Source organism: Oncorhynchus mykiss, chromosome 20 (genome assembly GCF_013265735.2).
Source record: "Oncorhynchus mykiss isolate Arlee chromosome 20, USDA_OmykA_1.1, whole genome shotgun sequence".
Classification (NCBI taxonomy): domain Eukaryota; kingdom Metazoa; phylum Chordata; class Actinopteri; order Salmoniformes; family Salmonidae; genus Oncorhynchus; species Oncorhynchus mykiss.
Window position 1 is genome coordinate 38216642 of NC_048584.1, and position 24299 is coordinate 38240940.

Consider the following 24299-nt stretch of genomic DNA (forward strand, 5'->3'; position numbering starts at 1 on the left):
TTTGTACCCGTTTCTATATGTATGTAGTTCTCATCCAGTTTCATTTGTCTGTAAATCAATCTACAATGGACAGAAAGACACACTGAATTTACTGTATGCAATACAGGGACGATAACACATTGCAGAGTGTATTCCGTAGAATACCAGTGTGTTGATACTGTGAAGAAATCATAATAATCTCATTTCTTTTGGTGCGTTTGTGTGTGCGCGCACCAAGAAATACTTGAGACACACGTTGATTTGTAGAACACTTTATTTATATTTCATAACGTACAGAAAGTAGAGTGGGGTGGGGCACATCTTACTGACAGCATCCCTAAACTAGTCCTGTTTAGTTTAAATCACGACCAGGGCACATCTTACTGACAGCATCCCTAAACTAGTCCTGTTTGTTTAAATCACGACCAGGGCACATCTTACTGACAGCATCCCCATACTAGTCCTGTTTGTTTAAATAATGACCAGGGCACATCTTACTGACAGCATCCCTAAACTAGTCCTGTTTGTTTAAATCACGACCAGGGCACATCTTACTGACAGCATCCCCATACTAGTCCTGTTTGTTTAAATAATGACCAGGGCACATCTTACTGACAGCATCCCTAAACTAGTCCTGTTTGTTTAAATAATGACCAGGGCACATCTTACTGACAGCATCCCTAAACTAGTCCTGTTTGTTTAAATCACGACCAGGACACATCTTACTGACAGCATCCCTAAACTAGTCCTGTTTGTTTAAATCACGACCAGGACACATCTTACTGACAGCATCCCTAAACTAGTCCTGTTTGTTTAAATCACGACCAGGGCACATCTTACTGACAGCATCCCTAAACTAGTCATGTTTGTTTAAATCACGACCAGGGCACATCTTACTGACAGCATCCCTAAACTAGTCCTGTTTGTTTAAATCACGACCAGGGCACATCTTACTGACAGCACCCCTAAACTAGTCCTGCTCGTTTAAATCACGACCAGGGCACATCTTACTGACAGCACCCCTAAACTAGTCCTGCTCGTTTAAATCACGACCAGGGCACATCTTACTGACAGCATCCCTAAACTAGTCCTGTTCGTTTAAATCACGACCAGGGCACATCTTACTGACAGCATCCCTAAACTAGTCATGTTCGTTTAAATCACGACCAGGGCAAGGCCAAACATTTCTCATCAACACATCCCTTTCATCTCACTAGCCTGGGCACCAGGAGTGGCATGATGGCACAAACAGACTGGTACCCAGGCTGTAGTCTCACCACTAGTGGGTTAAAACAATCTAGATCAAATATCCTATGTTCCTATTTGCCCCCCAGACTTCACTGAATACTTCTCTTTGGCAACAATAAAACATAAATACATGTACTTTTAACTCACTTCCAGGTAAATTCCAGGTAATTTCTTGATATTCTTAAACGTAATTTTTCTTTTTTTGAGATACAAAAATAGTCCATACAGACAGCGCTCTAGATGGATCTATGGATGCTAAACTATTACAGAATAGTAAATCCCTAGAAAGGCTAACAAACACTAAGCAGAACACACTTACTGCATGGAGACCAGAGTCGATCTTTAAAACATAGACATAGAATCTATGTAATTCCATATCTATGTTTTGAACTAAATTGACAACCTGGTTCTTTGAGGCTAAAGACCAGAGTGATTTTAGCCTGGTCCCAGATCAGTTTGTACCGTCTTGCCTACCTACAGTATGGTCATTGGAGTAGGCCAGAGGGTACAAACGGACCTGAGACCATGCTACAGTGATTGGCTTATCAGGCTGGTATAGCAGGCTGATTGGACTGTATGGGTTCTTTGTTACAACCACATCCATCCCTTTTTCATTTCTATAGCAAACACATTGTCACATACACAGCAGAGTCAAAAAAGTCCATGAATTCAAAATGTATTTTCCATTGTTAAAATGGTGAAAAGACAATACACTGACTAATCCATGTGACATCACCAACCCCACAGCTGATCACAGTACGTTTAGACCAAACCAGTTCTGTAGTCTTCCAACAGTTATTGGATGTCATCTTCAACATGATACCGAAGCCACTTGAAAATCACTTGTTTGTTCTTCCATTCTTTAAGTTACATTTTAAAGTTTCATATTTCTTAAAAGTGAATATTTCATCAAAAGTTTCCTATATATATATATATATATATATATATATATATAAGGATTTGCTACTGTATCTATGGTATTAGTAAGCTTATTGTACTTGTACTGCAGTTCCATTTTCAGAATCAGAATCAAAAATGTACAAGTTCTTTGATCGTATCACAAAGGATGTTCACCTCAAGAGTAGTAGACATATTACACAGTATGTGGTGCAGTGAAGCTCAACTCTTGAGGGTAAGGACAGGCAGCTACCCTCATCAGGGGAGAAGACCGAAACCAACATAAGCTGTGTTTATCCACCACTATCTGCATGCATAGCACATGAATTTCAAGTCCTAAAAAAAGGCAGTACAGCATTTATTCAAAGTCATCAATGATATTCCCTCAAAACTGACATGGTGGATTCACACAATAGTTTAGGTCCAGGGATGTCTGTAAAAGAAAGGAAACGGAGAAGGACATAGCTGAATATGTCCGATATTAACTCTCGTTGGCGTTGCAAAGCGTTCTGCAACTGTTTGTTAGTGTGCACTAATGATAACGCCCCAGGCCTTCAGTGGGAGGGGAATAATGACCCATACTGACAGATGGAGGGGAATAATGACCCATAATGACAGATGGAGGGGAATAATGACCCATACTGACAGATGGAGTGGAATAATGACCCATAATGACAGATGGAGGGGCACAGTGACCCATACTGACAGATGGAGGGGAATAGTAACCCATACTGACAGATGGAGGGGAACAGTGACCCATACTGACAGATGGAGGGGAATAGTAACCCATACTGACAGATGGAGGGGAACAGTGACCCATACTGACAGATGGAGGGGAACAGTGACCCATACTGACAGATGGAGGGGAACAGTGACCCATACTGACAGATGGAGGGGAACAGTGACCCATACTGACAGATGGAGGGGAATAGTGACTCATACTGACAGGTGGAGGGGAATAGTGACTCATACTGACAGGTGGAGGGGAACAGTGACTCATACTGACAGATGGAGGGGAACAGTGACCCATACTGACAGATGGAGGGGAATAGTGACTCATACTGACAGATGGAGGGGAATAGTGACTCATACTGACAGATGGAGGGGAATAGTGACCCATACTGACAGATGGAGGTGAACAGTGACCCATACTGACAGATGGAGGGGAATAGTGACTCATACTGACAGATGGAGGGGAATAGTGACTCATACTGACAGATGGAGGGGAATAGTGACTCATACTGACAGATGGAGGGGAACAGTGACCCGTACTGAAAGATGGAGGGGAACAGTGACTCGTACTGACAGATGGAGGGGAATAGTGACTCATACTGACAGGTGGAGGGGAATAGTGACTCATACTGACAGGTGGAGGGGAACAGTGACTCATACTGACAGATGGAGGGGAACAGTGACCCATACTGACAGATGGAGGGGAATAGTGACTCATACTGACAGATGGAGGGGAATAGTGACTCATACTGACAGATGGAGGGGAATAGTGACCCATACTGACAGATGGAGGTGAACAGTGACCCATACTGACAGATGGAGGGGAATAGTGACTCATACTGACAGATGGAGGGGAATAGTGACTCATACTGACAGATGGAGGGGAATAGTGACTCATACTGACAGATGGAGGGGAACATTCACCCATACCGACAGATAGAGGGGAATAATGATCCATACTGACAGATGGAGGGGAACAGTGACCCATATTGACAGATGGAGGGGAACAGTGACCCATACTGACAGATGGAGGGGAATAATGACCCATACCGACAGAAGCAGGGGAACATTCACCCATACTGACAGAATGAGGGGAACAGTGACCCATATTGACAGATGGAGGGGAATAATGACCCATACTGACAGATGGAGGGGAACAGTGACCCACATTGACAGATGGAGGGGAATAGTGACCCATACTGACAGAAGGATGGGAACAGTGACCCATACTGACAGATGGAGGGGAATAGTGACCCATACTGACCAATGGAGGGGAATACTGACTCATACTGACAGATGGAGGGAAATACTGACTCATACTGACAGATGGAGGGGAATAGTGACTCATACTGACAGGTGGAGGGGAATAGTGACCCATACTGACAGATTGAGGGGAACAGTGACCCATACTGACAGATTGAGGGGAACAGTGACCCATACTGACAGGTGGAGGGGAATAGTGACTCATACTGACAAGTGGAGGGGAATAGTGACTCATACTGACAGATGGAGGGGAATAGTGACTCATACTGACAGATGGAGGGGAATAGTGACTCATACTGACAGATGGAGGGGAACAGTGACCTATACTGACAGATGGAGGGGAATAGTGACTCATACTGACAGATGGAGGGGAACAGTGACCCATACTGACAGATGGAGGGGAATAGTGACCCATACTGACAGGTTTAGGGGAATAGTGACCCATACTGACAGATGCAGGGGAATAATGACCCATACTGACAGATGGAGGGGAATAGTGACCCCATACTGACAGATGGAAGGGGAATAGTGACCCATACTGACAGATGGAGGGGAATAGTGACCCATCCCGACAGATGAAGGGTGACCCATACTGACAGATGAAGGGTGACCCATATTGACAGATGGAGGGGAATAGTGACCCATACTGACAGATGGAGGGGAATAGTGACCCATCCCGACAGGTGGAGGGGAATAGTGACCCATACTGACAGATGAAGGGTGACCCATACTGACAGATGGAGGGGAATAGTGCCCCATACTGACAGATGGAGGGGAATAGTGCCCCATACTGACAGATGGAGGGGAATAGTGACCCATACTGACAGATGGAGGGGAACAGTGACCCATACTGACCGATGGAGGGGAACAGTGACTCTGGCACCCGTACAGGTGGAAATCATAAGGCCCACATACAGTGGTGGTCCGTCTCCTTTGAGAAAACACTAGAATTACAAAATTCTCCTTCAATCATTATTTGTGATATTTTATGAAGACGAGTTAACTCATGTCTCAAAGACATGTTCTTGGTACAGTCACATTCAAACACTGATCATTTGATGGAAAAAAAAAACATTGTGTCCTTTCCTTAATTGCTTTTCACTCCCTCCGTCTCTGAGAGGGGGGTTTTCTGTAAATTGTGTCTTCTGTTTTGATATCTATGTTAAACAGTTGATCAATAAAATGATTGTCTTGTCTTCCACGTAACAAGCGGTAATGTTGTGTGGTTCTCCATAACATGCTGATAATGAGTGTCTATGGTGGCAAACGAGCAACACGTTTGTCCTTTAGTTTCTCTCTTCGTTCCCAAAAATACGTTGAATGCAACGTATGTCTTTACCATCATTCAAGTTCTTTTGAAAAACAGATATTCTTCTGTGTATGTGTACATTATCATCCTTTAGTATTTTATATATTCTCATCGGTGTTGATTCTCTGCTTTCACATCCATTGTACAGACTCCGTTCAAAAAGTGTTCATAAACAATCAGGCACTGTCTTTTCAGAAAGCTGATGTCCAAAAAAAGCACCAAACAAAAGTCATGTTTAGAGGCTCAGACATGTTTATACGGTGCAGTTCCTGCAGTTTCTGGGTGGCTGTGTGGTTCTATAATACTCTGTCTCCATCCTCACTGCTCCCTGCACAGACAGACAGACAGACAGACAGAACGCGTCATTATCCACTATGCAAAATCCATACAATTACTTATCCTCAAGAAGTGTTTGTGTCTGTCACCAGGACCCACCTGGACCAGAGTCCACATCAGAGTCAGAGACGTGTGTGATGGAGAAGCGAGACACGTGGCTTGGGGAGACTGTGAAGCGGGAGTACCGCACTGCTGGTTTGGGCTCCGGGGCCTTAGAGGTGAAGGACAGCCTGGGTACGGAGGGGGATGAGCCTGAGGAGGAGGCAGCCATCTTGGATGAGGAAGTTGGAATGGGCAAAAGGGGGAAGTCATCCTCCCACTCATACCCTGCACCTGGAGAGAGAGAGAGAGAGGTAGGTAGGTAGGTAGGTAGGTAGGTAGGTAGGTAGGTAGGTAGGTGAAGGAAGAGAGAGAGAGGAAGGGAGAAAGGGATAGAGATGGAGGTAGGTAGGTTGGTAGGGACAAAGGAAGAGCGAGAGAGGGAGGAACAGAGAGAGGAAGGGAGAAGGGAAGACCGAGAGAGAGAGAGAGGAAGGGAGAAGGGAAGAGAGAGAGAGAGGAAGGGAGAAGGGAAGAGAGAGAGAGAGAGAGGGGAAGGGAGAAGGGAGGAGAAAGAGAGAGGGAGACGGGAAGAGAGAGTGGAAGAGCAAGAGAGAGAGGAAGGAAGAAAGGAAGAGAAAGAGGGAGAGGGAGAAGGGAAGAGAGAGAGACAGCGAGCGAGAGAGAGGAAGGGAGAAAGGAAAAGAGAGCAGTTTTGACATATCTGCCAAATTATATTTTACACATCTAAACTCATAGATTTGAGATTGATTGTGAAATTAAATTCCGATTGACTTAAATCAATGTTTCAATGTAAGTAGTGGACTCTGGACGAGTGCACTTACTCTCTTCTGAGATATTTCCATCTGAGGAGTCATCAGAGGTTGGTTGTTTGACCAGTGAACCCTGTCCGCTGGTCTCAGCCCCTGGAGAGAACCCATGCTCAGCCAGCTCTTTAGTGGGACTCTGCTGGAAATGGACAGTACAGGGTACAGCTATGGCTAGTGTGCATTTCAAATTAATATACAGTATATACAAAACTATGTGGTCACCCCATCAAATTACTGGATTCGGCAATTTGAACAACACTCGTTGTGGACAGGTGTACAAAATCAAGCACACAGCCATGCAATCTCCATAGACACATATTGGCAGTAGAAGGGGCCTTACTGAAGAGCTCAGTCACTTTCAACGTGACACCGTCATCGGATGCCACCTTTCCAACAAGTCAGTTCATCAGGTTTCTGCCATGCTCGAGCTGCCCCGGTCAACTGTAAGTGCTGTTATTGTGAAGTGGAAACTTCTAGGAGCAACAACGGCTCAGCCGCGAAGTGGTAGGTCACACAAGTTCACAGAACAGGACCGCCGAGTGTTGAAGCGTGTAAGAAAAACCTTCGCCAAATACATTTAAACTCAGTTTTTCACAATACCTGACATTTATTGCTAGTTAAAATGTATTGTCTTAGGTCAGTTAGGATCACCACTTTATTTTAAGAATGTGACATGTCAGAATAATAGTAGAGAGAATGATATATTTCAGCTGTTATTTCATTCACCACATTCCCAGTAGGTCAGAAGTTTACATCCACTCAATTAGTATTTGGTAGCATTGCCTTTCAATTATTTAACTTGGGTCAAATGTTTCAGGTAGCCTTCTACAAGCTTCCCACAATAAATTGGGTGAATTCTGGCCCATTCCTCCTGACAGAGCTGGTGTAACTGAGTCAGGTTTGTAGGTCTCCTTGCTCGCACATGCTTCTTCAGTTCTGCCCACAAATGTTGAATGGGATTGATGTCAGGGCTTTGTGATGGCCACTCAAATACCTAGACTTTGTTTTCCTTAAGCCATTTTGCCACAACTTTGGAAGTATGCTTGGGGTCATTGTCCATTTGGAAGACCCATTTGCGACCAAGCTTTAACTTCCTGACTGATGTCTTCAGATGTTGCTTCAATATATCCACATAATTTTCCTACCTCATGATGCCATCTATTTTGTGAAGTGCAGCAGTCCCTCCTACAGCAAAGCACCCCCACAACATGATGCTGCCACCCCCGTACTTCACGGTTGGGATGGAGTTCTCCGGCTTGCAAGCCTCCTCTTTTTTCCTCCAAACATAGCAATGGTTATTATGGACATTTTTCCCAAAAAGTACGATCGTTGTCCTCATATGCAGTTGCAAACTGTTGTCTAGCTTTTTTATGGCGGTTTTGGAGCAGTGGCTTCTTCCTTGCTGAGGGGCCTTTCAGGTTATGTTGATATAGGACTAATTTTACTGTGGCTATAGATAATTTTGTACCTGTTTCCTCCAGCATCTGCACAAGGTCCTTTGCTCTTGTTCTGGGATTGATATTTACTTTTCGCACCAAAGTCCGTTCATCTCTAGGAGACAGAACACGTCTCCTTCCTGAGCGGTATGACGGCTGCGTGGTCGCATGGTGAAATACATCCACAGGAACACCTCCAATTGACTCAAACTATGTCAATTAGCCCATGAGAAGCTTCTAAAGGCACAGTCAACCTAGTGTATGTTAACTTCTGGAATTGTGATACAGTGAGATATAAGTGAAATAATCTGTCTGTAAACTATTGTTGGAAAATGACTTGTGTCATGCACAAAGTAGATGTCCTAACTGATTGCCAAAACTATAGTTTGTTAACAAGAAATTTGTGGAGTAGTTTAAAAACGGGTTTTAATGACTCCAACCTAAGTGTATGTAAACCGCCGACTTCAACTGTATATATACAGTTCAGTAGTATGTCTAGTTTAATTCAAGTTACCTAGGAACAATATCATGTCTGTGAATTAGATTTAATGAGAAAAGCAGAAAAACGAACTTAGGGAATGTAGCAACTACCCTTTAACTTGTTTCACTTCATCTGTGAGTGACACCTACTACCACTAACAAAACCACCACCACCACCACCACTACCACTACCACTAACAAAACCACCACCACCACCACCACTACCACTAACAAAACCACCACCACCACCACCAAAACCATTACCACCACCACTACCACTACCACTAACAAAACCACCACCACTACCACTACCACTACCACTAACAAAACCACCACCACTACCACTACCACTAACAAAACCACCACCACCACTACCACTACCACTACCACTAACAAAACCACCACCACCACCACCAAAACCATTACCACCACCACTACCACTACCACTAACAAAACCACCACCACCACTACCACCACCACTACCACTAACAAAACCACCACCACCACCACCAAAACCATTACCACCACCACTACCACTACCACTAACAAAACCACCACCACCACTACCACCACCACTACCACTAACAAAACCACCACCACCACCACCAAAACCATTACCACCACCACTACCACTACCACTAACAAAACCACCACCACCACCACCAAAACCATTACCACCACCACTACCACTACCACTAACAAAACCACCACCACCACTACCACCACCACTACCACTAACAAAACCACCACCACCACCACCAAAACCATTACCACCACCACTACCACTACCACTAACAAAACCACCACCACCACCACCAAAACCATTACCACCACCACTACCACTACCACTAACAAAACCACCACCACCACTACCACCACCACTACCACTAACAAAACCACTACCACCACCACCAAAACCATTACCACCACCACTACCACTACCACTAACAAAACCACCACCACCACTACCACCACCACTACCACTAACAAAACCACCACCACCACCACCAAAACCATTACCACCACCACTACCACTACCACTACCAAAACCACCACCACCACCACCAAAACCATTACCACCACCACTACCACTACCACTAACAAAACCACCACCACCACTACCACCACCACTACCACTAACAAAACCACCACCACCACCACCAAAACCATTACCACCACCACTACCACTACCACTAACAAAACCACCACCACCACCACCAAAACCATTACCACCACCACCACCACTACCACTAACAAAACCACCACCACCACTACCACCACCACTACCACTAACAAAACCACCACCACCACCAAAACCATTACCACCACCACTACCACTACCACTAACAAAACCACCACCACCACTACCACCACCACTACCACTAACAAAACCACCACCACCACCACCAAAACCATTACCACCACCACTACCACTACTACTACCACTAACAAAACCACCACCACCACCACCACCACCACTACCACTAACAAAACCACCACCACCACCACCAAAACCATTACCACCACCACTACCACTACTACTACCACTAACAAAACCACCACCACCACCACCACCACCACTACCACCACTACCACTACCACTACCACTAACAAAACCACCACCACCACCACCACTACCACTACCACTACCACTAACAAAACCACCACCACCACCACCACTACCACTACCACTACCACTAACAAAACCACCACCACCACCACCAAAACCATTACCACCACCACTACCACTACCACTACCACTAACAAAACCACCACCACCACCACCACCACTACCAAAACCATTACCACCACAACTATCACTACCACTACCAAAACCACCACCACCACCAAAACCATTACCACCACAACTACCACTACCAAAACCATTACCACCACAACTACCACTACCACTACCACTAACAAAACCACCACCACCACCACTACCACTACCAAAACCATTACCACCACAACTACCACTACCACTACCAAAACCACCACCACCACCACCAAAACCATTACCACCACCACTACCACTACCAAAACCATTACCACCACAACCACCACTACCACTACCAAAACCACCACCACCACCAAAACCATTACCACCACAACCACCACCACCACCACCACTACCACTACCACTACCAAAACCATTACCACCACCACCAAAACCACCACCACCAAAACTATCACCACCACCACCACCAAAACCATTACCACCACCACCAAAACTATCACCACCACCACCACCACCACCAAAACCACCACCACCACCAAAACCACCACCAAAACCATCACCACCACTACCACTACCAAAACCACCACCACCACCACCAAAACCATCACCACCACTACCACCACCAAAACCATTACCACAACTACCACTACCACCAAAACCATTACCACCACCATCACCACTACCAATACTACTATTACCACTACCAATACCACCATCACCACTACCAATACTACCATCACCGCTACCACTACTACCACTACCACCACCACCACCACCAAAACCAATACCACCACTACAAATACTAAAACCACAACTACAACCACCAATACCACTACTACTAACACTACCACTACTAAAACCATCACTACATCTACCACCACCAATTTTACCACCACCAACACTACCACTACAACTAACACCACTACCACCACCACCGCTACTTCCACTATAGCCACCACCAAAACTACTAACACCACTATCACCACCACTACGCTGCTACCACCACTATCCCCACTATCACCATGACCACCACCACCACTACTACTACCACCACTGCCACCAATATCACTACGACCACTACCACCACTAATATCACCACCACTACCACCATCACCACTACCACCACTACTACAACCACTACCACCACCACTACTATCACAAACACTACCATGACCACTACCCCCACCACTAGTACTACAACAACCACCACTACAACCACAACCCCCACCATCACCACTACCACTATTACCACTACCAATACTACCATTACCACTACCAATACCACTATTACCACTACCAATACTACTATTACCACTACCAATACTACCATTGCCACTACCAATACTACTATTACCACTACCAATACTACCATTACCACTACCACTATTACCACTACCAATACTACTACCAATACTACTATTACCACTACCAATACTACTATTACCACTACCACTACTACTATTACCACTACCAATACTACTATTACCACTACCAATACCACTATTACCACTACCAATACCACTATTACCACTACCAATACTACTATTACCACTACCAATACTACTATTACCACTATTACCACTACCAATACCACCATCACCACTACCAATACTAATATTACCACCACCACCACCAATATCACTACCCACACTACCACCACTACTACTACTATCACAAACACTACCATGACCACCACCACTATCACAAACACTACCATGACCACTATCACAAACACTACCATGACCACCACAACTACCACCCCTCCCACCAGCACCACCACCACCACCACTACCACCACCACTACCACCACTACCACCACCACCGCTACTTCCACTATAGCCACCACCAAAACTACTAACACCACTATCACCACCACTACGCTGCTACCACCACTATCCCCACTATCACCATGACCACCACCACCACTACTACTACCACCACTGCCACCAATATCACTACGACCACTACCACCACTAATATCACCACCACTACCACCATCACCACTACCACCACTACTACAACCACTACCACCACCACTACTATCACAAACACTACCATGACCACTACCCCCACCACTAGTACTACAACAACCACCACTACAACCACAACCCCCACCATCACCACTACCACTATTACCACTACCAATACTACCATTACCACTACCAATACCACTATTACCACTACCAATACTACTATTACCACTACCAATACTACCATTGCCACTACCAATACTACTATTACCACTACCAATACTACCATTACCACTACCACTATTACCACTACCAATACTACTACCAATACTACTATTACCACTACCAATACTACTATTACCACTACCACTACTACTATTACCACTACCAATACTACTATTACCACTACCAATACCACTATTACCACTACCAATACCACTATTACCACTACCAATACTACTATTACCACTACCAATACTACTATTACCACTATTACCACTACCAATACCACCATCACCACTACCAATACTACTATTACCACCACCACCACCAATATCACTACCCACACTACCACCACTACTACTACTATCACAAACACTACCATGACCACCACCACTATCACAAACACTACCATGACCACTATCACAAACACTACCATGACCACCACAACTACCACCCCTCCCACCAGCACCACCACCACCACCACTACCACCACCACTACCACCAGTACCACCACCACTACTATCACAAACACTACCAAGACCACCACCACTACCACAACTACCACCCCTCCCACCAGCACCAGCACCACTACCACCACAACCACCACCACAACAATTACCACTCCTACCACTACCATCACCACTACCACTACCACCACTACCACTCCTACCACTACCCCTACTCACCTGGTCAAACAGGTAAATGGTGACGTCATCAAAAAAGGACACCACTTTCTTCTTGCGTTCCACCAGGTCATCGGCGAGCAACTCGGTGGTGAGCGGGGTGGGCATCTTCAGTAGACTACGTAGGTTATGAGCATCGCTACAGTCGCTCAACACAACGGGTACAGCATGGTTCTCCTCCCCGCTCTCCTCCCCTCCACTCTGCTCCTCCTGAACACTGTAACTGCTCAGCTCCTCGTCTGACTCACTGTCATCGGAGTCACCATCTACGTCCTCCTTGTCCGCCTCCACCCCGTCCATGGGCAACTCCCAGCCCAGAGGGGGAGTCATCGTGGGGAGAGGAGGAGAAGGGGTGGAGGGAGGGAGAGGAGAGGAGAGAGGAGGGGTGGAGGGAGGGGGAGGAGAGGAGAGAGGAGGGGTGGAGGGAGGGGGAGGAGAGAAGAGAGGAGGGGTGGAGGGAGGGAGAGGAGAGGAGAGAGGAGGGGTGGAGGGAGGGGGAGGAGAGAAGGAGAAGCGTCGACGCCGTGCGGGAGGACTGTTCTCTTCGTCATTATCGTCCTTCTCGAGGGTCTCTGGCATTTTGGTAAATGCTTCTTCTAGGACGTTTACTGTCTCTAAGGCTTCAGATGAGTCCTCCATGTCCCTTTGTTCTCCTTCATCCTCTTCCTCCTTCTCCTTGGTACCAGAGTTTGTTTCAGTACTGCTGCTCCTCTGGAGTTCACCCAGGGCTTCCTCCATAGCCCCCACCACCTCTGCAGCCCAGTCTCCCAGAGAAGAGGGTTTCTCCTGGGCAGGCCATCCTTCTGACCCTGCCTCTACTTCTCCAGAGAGAATGGAGGCCAGCTCTAGCTCTAGCCCCAGCTCTAGCCCTTCATCCTGGGTGCACTCTTCTGTCAGGCATGCTTCCATCTCTGGGTCTTCACTCTCCTCCAGAAGAAGAGCTGAGGTCTCCACTTCCTCCTCTATCTGAAGAGGGCTGAGTTCCCTCTTCTCTGTCAGCCTCTCTTCCACTTCTCCCTCCTCCACTCCTCCACTTTCATCACCCCCTACTTTGTCACCCCCCTCATCCCTATAAAGACGTTCGTTCTCATTGTCAGAGAAGTAGGCAGAGTCCCTGTAAGGGTTCTTCTCACTGAGTGGGGTCAGACCCTTCTCTTTGTCTGTGGTCTGTGAGGCTGCTAGAAGCACATCTTCATCCAGGGTTGGTTCATCCTCATCATCCAATGGGGCCACTTCGGCCTCCTTCCCCCCCTCCTCCCCCTCCTCATCCAGGCTGGTGTCCAGGACAGACTCCCCCAGTGGCTGGGTGAATGTCTCTGGGCCCCGAGGCTCATTGTGGGGCTCCTTGGGGACGAACTCTGGGCTCTCATTGTTCTCTGTGTCGTACCCACTGTCCATTGCCTTGGGGGAGGAGCTAGATGGGTGGGAGGAGCTGGAGGAGGGGCTGAAAGCTTCGCAGGTGGAGCCGACTGCTGAAGGCATCAGGTCCATGGAGGCCATGGAATTGGGGGTTCCCATCTGCTTCTGCAGGGACTTGAGGGGACGGGTCAGGGGAGGGGAAGCGTTGGGGTCCCCAACCGACGTTTCGTCGGCGAAGATCTCTGAGGTCGAGTCTGTGATGTCATCATCTTCATCGTCGTCGGTGCAGCAGTCAGAGATGTCCACTAGACTAATGCTGGAGCAGTGGTCTCTGTCTAAGCAGCTGTCTAACGTATGGCTCAGCTCTGACTCTTGCTCGACCATGGGGACTAGGTCAGGAACATTCACTGAGGAGAGGGTCAGAATCTTAGTCAGAGTCACACCCTCTGGTTTAGGGTCTGTGAGAACACCTTTGTCTTCCGTACTAACCTCTTCCTTATGGTCTATGGAAAGGGTATCGTCCATAGTGATGTCAACATATTGCTCAGAGTGGTTTAGAGGGGTTGTGCTGGTCTTAGTGTTGTGCGTTAGGATTGGTTTAGGACCTCCCGGTGCTGGCGACAGATTCACACTCTCTTCCTTGTTGTTGGGTATGTCTACAATCTTATCGCTGTAGTCGTCCCGGGTGTAGTTCCGCACCACTAAGCCTGTGAGGGGGTCGACGAAATGAGAGTGGCAGCACTCGATGGGTGGCGGCTCTACGTCCCTCCCCCCTTCCCCCTCGTGGCACAAATAGATGTAAGCATTACAGGTGTCCCCTGAAGTGACCAGGGCATGATGGTTCCCCAGGACTAAACAGCCACTATCATTAGCCGAAGGCGCTGTAGCCTCCAGATAGTCTATGGGTTTAACTGCAGCAGAGACAGAGGAGTGGAAGGTCAGGCAGTGCTCTTCAGGCCACGAGTCCTCTATGTCGGTAGTGGGCATAGTGTAGTGGAAGTCTTCATAGGGATCCTGTAGTTGTCTACAGCCAGCCTGTCCATTACGGCCAAGGCTTAGACCCAGGCCTAGACTGTTGTTGTTAGCGGAGGGGTTGGAGAGGTTACTACTGCTGCTCCTCAGCCTCTCTGAGAATATATCCTCTTCTTCATCCAAGTCGTTGTCCCGGTGACAGATGAAGAGGGCCTCTTCCGACGCCATAGTGATGCTGACTGAGTGGGCGTGGTCTGGCATGGTCGGCATGGGTTTCCTCAGAGAACCCATCATGTCATAGTAGCCGCCAGTGACGCTACTCCCCCCAATGACGGAGCCTGGGCCCTGGGTTGTCTCCAAGTAGGGGTCGCCTACCCCAAAAGGAGGACCGCCATCCTGGAGATGGGTGCTGATGGAGGGAGATATCCCCAGAGGGTTGTCCAGTTCTCCCAGGGCCTGTCGCAGGTTACGGGACCCCCAGCTCTCCAGATGGGGCTTGGGGGCAGAGTGTTCCCGCCCCATCAGGTAATGCTGGTCCATCCCCAGACCCATGTGGTGGCCTATGCCCATGGGAGGTGAGTGTTCGTAGTAGTACCCCCCGTCCTGGTCCTTGTAGGAGACGTAGTGACCAGCCTCCCATGGTCTCATGGGGCTGGAGTCAGAGACATGGGGCTCCATTGTCAGGGAGATGTCCGAGTTATACGCTCCAACACCCCCATCTTTACAGACGTCTGCTGACCAGTAGGAGTCTACAGGCTTGGAGTGGGCCTGGGGGGGACCCATCCCCATCATACACTCCCCTGAGTCTGCACTGCCACTGCTGGTCAGGAAGCTCCCGTGGCTGCCCTGGTAGTCTGGGCTGTAGGAGTACATGGTGTAGTCCACGCCAGGCTCCTCCATGCGGATGTAGTACTCAGAGCTCACTGAAGGACTACGGGCTCTGAGCACCGGCACCACCCCGACCCCGACCCCAGAAACATGCAGCGTCTTGTGCTCATAGTAGGAAGGGGACACTCCCAGAGTGAGACCCTCCATCTCCACCCCACCACTGCCCCCCACCATTCCACCTGGGTAGTATAGGTCCTGACAGTGGTGGTTGACGACCCCCAGGGTACCGCTGGAGGATGAGGCAGCGTGGTGGTAAGGCTGCTCCGCCCCGATCCCCGCCTGGGTCTGCTCCCACTTGTACTGGAAGTTCAGACCGTGGCTGGTCTCTGTCACGGTCAGTATATCATCTCCTGATTCGCTGTGGTAACCGTCACATCCAGAGAACTGCTCCAACAGAGGGAAGGAGGAGGGAAGGTCTGCAGACAGACACACAGACACACAGACAGACAGACAGACAGACAGACAGACAGACAGACAGACAGACAGACAGACAGACAGACAGACAGACAGACAGATACACAGACAGATACACAGACAGATACACAGACAGACAGACAGATACACAGACAGACAGAACAGACAGAACAGACAGACAGACAGACAGAACAGACAGAACAGACAGACAGACAGACACTTTGTTAATTCCCAAGGGGACATTTTACATCAAACAACAGCAGAGCTTAATGGAACATTTTAGCGCTGCTCTTTCTCTGTCATATCCATTAATATGCTATTAACATACTGTATAATGTGCCATAAAAATCTAGAATATCCTCAGTACAAATATCAGCATTTCTACATCTCACCAGTAGAAACGGGCCATCAACTCTTCCTGGTTGTAAGCAAACCACACTATCCAAGAATTCATAGCACCTTAGTAGGGCTCCCGTCAGGCTGTAGTCTTTACAAAGCCAGGGATAGTACTAAACCTAGACATCCTGTTATGTCCTTGTATAGAGGAACATTGTTGAGACAAGTTCAATGGCTCTCTTGAACAAGGACAACCATATCTGCTCATCCTAGCGTGATCGTACAATTGGCAAAACACAACGGCCACAATAGTTGCTACAAAGCATGACTCCATACATTTTTTATATCAGGCAGCAGGCTCAATCAACTGATGACGTCATCGGTTGAACACTCAAAAATAAAACAAATACTGCTATAGTGCATAATTACATCTGAAACACCCACTCATCAATCAAAATGATGTAGGGAGACTGGAATCACACCCTTAACAGTGACCAGCGGTGAAGTTTCCCTTTAATAAACTAAAGTGATACTGAAAAGAGACGTTTCTGTTTTCTTCTGAGACGCACAACGTGTGCGAGACATTAAAAAAAAAACCCACGGAATACAAAGTAGTCATGAGCCATAAAAAGTGGCCTGAACATGACGTACCAGTGGCCAGGGCTCCGGCCCCGTGATGAAGACTGCTGCTTCGTTGGTCGGCGTTGGGGTTGGGACGCAGGGAGTTCCAGCGTCTCTCAAAGTCCTCCTCGGCCTCACTGGCCCCCTTGGCACACAGGTAGCTGAGTAACAGGTGGACCTCCTCTGTATTGGGCCTCTGGTCTGGTTGGAGCCAGCAGAACTGCATCACCTCATACCTGGTGGCAAGAGGGAACACACACCACAATAACCATTACAACAATCATGGGATACATGTAGGAAGATATAATGAACCACAAATTCATCTATTAGCTGTGGGCAAAAGTTGTGCATTTGGGAATATGGTTCCATTTAGCAACAGGGTTCCATTTAGCAACAGGGTTCCATTTAGCAACAGGGTTCCATTCTACACCTGCATTGCTTGCTGTTTTGGGTTTTAGGCTGGGTTTCTGTACAGCACTTTGAGATATCAGCTGATGTACGAAGGGCTATATAAATACATTTGATTTGATTTGGGATGCAAATGAAATGTGAAGAAAATGAAAATCACCACACAGCATCTGCATTTTTATTGGAATCCATTGATGAGATGAGGAATCAAGCATATTCTTACCCTATGAGAGATGGGGTTTATATTACCTCCCCCATCTCCAGAGATAACGAGATCGCATCCATTTTATTTTACGCATCATCACATCAGTCATATTTATGTATGCGCACCCTATTCTCTATTTAGTGTGCTACTTTTGAACAGAGCCATGTGCTCTGGATAGGGAACACAGCGCCGTTTGGGACACAGCATATGATGTCTGTCTCACCGAGCCACTAGAATGAGAAGATATTGACGGGACATAGAGCGAGAGCCCCAGATGACTTATTAAGGTTTAGAACGAGAAAAGGTAAGATTGTTTGTGCTGTGTGTGTGTGTGTGTGCCCCTGTGTTGCTCCCTTGTGTGCGTACGTGCGTGACTTACCAGCGCTCTGCCAAGGGTATTTTGAGCAGGGGCTTGGGCAGTCTGAGCTGCTGTTCCCTCACGGCGTAGGTTAACACCTGTCTGTCTGAGTACTGTCTGTACGGCTGGTTCCCCAACTCAAATAACTCCCAGATAGTCACTCCCAGAGACCTGAGAGAGAACAGAAAGACCACAGAAACCCACTCCACATCACACTATAGAATCACGGAGAAGAACAACACGTGAAGCATAACCACCAATATTTATTGGGAAAAACATTTGGCAAATATATCTACGGGGTTCACAGAAGGACAGAAAGGACAGAGTGGATTTACAGAGTGGTTTAAATAGACACGTAAAATCAGATTTATGATTTGTCAATAACTCATCCTTATTTTGACCAATCCCTTAGCCCCCCCCCCCCTAAAAAAAAAAAAACCTTTGTCAATGATTTTGTTTTAATTAAGAATAACAATAGGTTTTGCTGTGAACCCCCAATTACGTTCACATATTTTATGGTGTCGGTTTCCAGATAGGGCCATTTTTCCGGACAGATACAGATTCAGCCAAGTCCTAGACTAAAATGCATTGAGGTTGTTCATAGTCCAGGATTTGGCTGAATGTGAGTCAGGGAAACTGGCCCATAGGGTGGAACGTGTAACACTACATCATTGGGTTCTGAATGCTATCTCTACCATGATCTCCGGAATCAAACACACTATCGAAGCGTTGTAAGGTCCGTGCTCTACCAACTGAGCTCTCTCCACCAGAAGGTTGCCATGGACTACCCATACTGACTGATTGGTTAATTAAATCATTCATTACCAGACGTTGCTCTGTTTGCTCTGGTCTACCACCAGAAGGTTGCCATGGACTACCCATACTGACTGATTGGTTAATTAAATCATTCATTACCAGACGTTGCTCTGTTTGCTCTGGTCTACCACCAGAAGGTTGCCATGGACTTCATCTATGAGTTCTGGAGCGATCCAACGCAGGGGCACGTACATCTGGTCTGACGTCACAAAGTAGTCGTCTTTGTACTTGTTGTGTGACAGGCCGTAGTCTCCGATCTTCACTGTGACGTCAGCGGTCAGCAGGCAGTTTCTCAGGGCCAGGTCACTGCGGGGGGGGGGGGGGGGGGGGGGAACGACAGAGAACACATTTGTACATTAGAAGATAACTGATTGATGGCTATGCATAACAGTCAAGTTGTCACGGTGACACCACCCACGGGTAGCCTGACATGTTCAACACTGTACTAAAAGTATTGTAGAAATTCAGTCAATAAATGTCGTACATGGTTACTTATCAATTCAAACCGTTCCTAATAATGATACATGTCATTGAGCAGACACAACTTACCCGTGCATACATTTTACGTATCGGCAGCCCTCTGCTGGTATAGCAACCACCATCACAATTCTGACATAGCAACCACCATCACAATTCTGACATAGCAACCACCATCACAATCCTGGCATAGCAACCACCATGCCCTACCGATTGAACCATACAAGACCTCATTCCTCATTAAGTGGATGTTGTAGACAGTGAAAGGAAGAGCAGGGGTCACTCTGGAGAGAAGGGGTCCCCCCCCTGCAACAAAATCACTGATGCTGGAGTCTATGAAGAGGCACTCAGGCAGCACCAGGATATTGTTACAGGAAGAAACCAACAGGAACCAGGAAGAAGAGCCAACCAATCACAGCTGCGGGATTCTGGTAAACTAGCCTCAACCCAGCCATTCTAGGTTTCTCCAGAAGGAGAATACGGTGACTACTGGGTAACAGTCGTCAGGGTGATATCAGTATCATACAACGGCTTTGAGTGGTTTGTAGTATAACAAGTACGGTGTCTGTATCTATGTAACTGTATATATATACACAGCACCTTCATAATGTATTTACACCCATTGACTTTTTCCACATTTTGTTACATTACAAAATGTAATAAATAGTTTTTCCCCATCATCAATCTACACACAATACCCCATAATTACAAAGCAAAAAACTGAACTATCACATTTACGTTACGTACTCAGACCCTTTATTCAGTACATTGTTGAAGCACCTTTGGCAGCGATTACAGCGTCTAGAGTTTTTTGTTGGGGGTATGACGCTACAAGCTTCGCACACCTGTATTTGGGGAGTTTCTCCCATTCTTCTCAGCAGATACTCTCAAGCTCTGTCAGGTTGGATGGGGAGCGTCGCTGCACAGCTATTTTCAGATCTCTCCAGAGATGTTCGATCGGGTTCGAGTCCGGGCTCTGGCTGGGCCACTCAAGGACATTCAGAGACTTGTCCCGAAGCCACTCTTGCATTGTCTTGGCTGTGTGCTTAGGGTCATTGTCCTGTTGGAAGGTGAACCTTTGCCCCAGTTTAAGGTCCTGAGCACTCTGGAGCAGGTTTTCATCAAGGATCTCGCTGTTCTTTGCAGCAATCATCTTTGCCTCGATCCTGACTAGTCCCCCAGTTCCTGCCTCTGATAAACATCTCCACAGCATGATGCTGCCAACACCATGCTTCACCATAGGGATGGTGCCAGGTTTCCTCCAGACATGATGCTTGGTATTCAAGTAGTTCAGTCTTTGTTTCATCAGACCAGAGAATCTTGTTTCTCATGGTCTGAGAGTCTTTAGGTGCCTTTTTGGCAAACTCCAATGGGGGCTACTCCAATGGGGGCCACTCTACCATGAAGGCAAGATTGGTGGAGTGCTACAGATATGGTTGTTTTTCTGGAAGATTCTCCCATTTCTGCAACTTTTAATGTTGCAGAAATGTGTTGGTACCCTTCCCCAGATCTGTGCCTTGACCTCATGGCTTGGTTTTTGCACTGAGATGCACTGTCAACTGTGGTACCTTATATAGACAGGTGAGAGCCTTTCCAAATCATGTCCAATCAATTGAATTTACTACAGATGGACTCCAATGAAGTTGTAGAAACATCTCAAGGCTAATCAATGGAAACAGGATGCACCTGAGCTCAATTTCGAGTCTCATAGCGAATGGTCAGAATACTTATGAAATTAAGTATTTCTCTTTTATTTTTAATACATTTGCTAAAATTTCTAAAAAACTTTTTTCACTTTGTCATTATGGGGTATTGTGTGTAGATTGCTGAGGATTAAAAATTTTTTTTAAATCTATTTTAGAATAAGGCTGTAACATTAAAAACATGGAAAAGTCAAGGAGTCTGAATACTTTCAAAAGTCACTGTATATGTACCAAGGATAGGGGTCAGAACTAAAATAAGTCTCTGACTTCCTGGTCACGTTTTCTGTATGTACTGTGTGTGTATGTATATTGTTGTTTTACTGATGAATGAAAATCAATCAATCAGTCAATCAATCGACAGTTCGTGGCAGAGACAGATAAACGGAGCGACACACACCTGTGTATGAAGTTGTGTTTGTGCAGGTGCAGGAGTCCTGAGGCGATCTCACAGGCCATCCTCTGCAGGATCAGGGGTTCAGGGGTCATTGTGTCTGAAGCCCGACAGCTACGCAGGTACCCTTTCACATCACCCTGGTGACATGAGGACATGTGGTGGAGATCAGAGTTGGAGTCAATCCCATAATAATTCCAGCCAATTCAGAAAGTAAACAAAATTCTAATCTCCACAAGTTTACTCATGAAAAAGATCTGAAGAGAAATGGAATGTCAGTGTACTTCCTGAATTGACTAGAATTTAAAGGGGATTGACCCCCACCCTGGTGGATATATAGCAGAGATACAATAGATATTGACACAGTTATAGTATATAAAGGGTGATGCTTACACAAATAGTTACACTACAATTAGGTCTCGAGGTACTATAGGCTGAAGGACTTTTCGGAAGTGAAAAGAGTGTAGGTAGGTAGTCAATGAGTGCAGTTACAGTTGAAATCGGAAGTTTACATACACCTTAGCCAAATACATTTAAACTCAGTTTTTCACCGTTCCTGACATTTATTCCTAGTAAAAATGCCCTGTTTTAGGTCAGTTAGGATCACTACTTTATTTTAAGAATTTGAAATGTCAGAATAATAGTAGAGACAATTATTTATTTCAGCTTTTATTTCTTTCATCACATTCCCAGTGGGTCAGAAGTTTACATACACTCAATTAGTATTTGGTAGCATTGCCTTTAAATTGTTTAGCTTGGGTCGTAGCCTTCCACAAGCTTTTTGGACCATTCCTGTTACTGAGTCAGGTTTGTAGGCCTCCTTGCTCACATACCTTCTTCAGTTCTGCCCACAAATTTTCTATAGGATTGAGGTCAGGGCTTTGTGATGGCCACTCCAATACCATGATTTTGTTGTCCTTAAGCCATTTTGCCACAACTTTGGATGTATGCTTGGTCATTGTCCATTTGGAAGACCCATTAGTGACCAAGCTTTAACTTCCTGACTGATGTCTTGAGATGTTGCTTTTTCATTCCTCATGACGCCATCTATTTTGTGAAGTGCACCAGTCGCTCCTGCAGCAAAGCACCGCCACAACATGATGCTGCCACCCCTGTGATTCACGGTTGGGATGGAGTTCTTCAGCTTGCAAGCCTCCCCCTTTTTCCTCCAAACATAACGATGGTTATTATGGCCAAACAGTTCTATTTTTGTTTCAACAGACCAGAGGACATTCCTCCTTTGTCCCCATGCGCAGTTGCAAACCGTAGTCTGGCTTTTAATGGCGGTTTTAGAGCAGTGGCTTCTTCCTTGCTGAGAGGCCTTTCAGGTTATGTCGATATAGGATTCGTTTTACTGTGGCTATAGATACTTTTGTACCTGTGTACTATTGTTTGTACGGATGAACGTGGTACCTTCAGGTGTTTGGAAATTGCTCCCAAGGATGAACCAGACTTGTGGAGGTCTACAATTTTTTTTCTGAGGTCTTGGAAGATTTATTTTAATTTTCCCATGATGTCAAGCAAAGAGGCACTGAGTTTGAAGGTAGGCCTTGAAATACATCCACAGGTACACCTACGATTGACTCAAATTATGTCAAGTAGCCTATCAGAAGCTTCTAAAACCAAGACATAATTTTCTGGAATCCAAGCTGTTTAAAGGCACAGTCAACTTAGTGTATGTAAACTTCTGACCCACTGAAATTGTGATACAGTGAATTAATTATAAGTGAAATAATCTGTCTGTATACAATTGTTGGAAAAATGACTTATGCCATGCACAAAGTAGATGTCCTAACAGACTTGCCAAAACTATAGTTTGTTAACAAGAAATGTGTGGAGTGGTTGAAAAACGAGTTTTAATGACTCCAACCTAAGTGGAAAAAAAATAGAGGTCTTCCCTCAGAATGGACAGGACACCACATGATCATTTGATTGCCCACTAAACAAGTAATACAATATCTGGCCACTGGGGGGCAGTTGAATGCATCCAAATATAATCTATCGTCACACTCAAGTGTTTTAGAGCAGCGTTTCCCAAACTCGGTCCTGGCTGTACGTTTGCTTTTTCACCCTATCACTACACAGCTGATTCAAATGACCAACTCATCATCACGCCTTGATTAATGAATCAGCTGTATAGTGCTAGGGCAAAAACCAAAACATGCACCCAGGGGGAGGGGGGGGGGGCG

General features: G+C 46.3%; 1 protein-coding gene across 4 annotated transcripts in view; it reads right to left on the minus strand.

Moving 5' to 3' along the window:
* Nucleotides 1–235: 235 nt before the first annotated feature.
* LOC110499449 (serine/threonine-protein kinase LMTK1) overlaps nt 236–24299 on the minus strand; it is a 103238-nt gene continuing 79174 nt past the window's right edge. For 3 of the 4 annotated variants that reach the window (XM_036956306.1, XM_036956308.1, XM_036956309.1), the window contains 8 exons: nt 22117–22250; nt 19639–19845; nt 18745–18894; nt 17783–17988; nt 13166–16797; nt 6649–6772; nt 5864–6097; nt 236–5756 (listed from right to left, as the gene is read on the minus strand). In XM_036956306.1, the coding sequence (XP_036812201.1) occupies nt 5725–5756; nt 5864–6097; nt 6649–6772; nt 13166–16797; nt 17783–17988; nt 18745–18894; nt 19639–19845; nt 22117–22250 (4719 nt within the window). In that variant the 3' untranslated portion in view covers nt 236–5724. The remainder of the gene's footprint in view (nt 5757–5863; nt 6098–6648; nt 6773–13165; nt 16798–17782; nt 17989–18744; nt 18895–19638; nt 19846–22116; nt 22251–24299) is intronic. The other variant, XM_036956307.1, reaches the window with a different exon arrangement.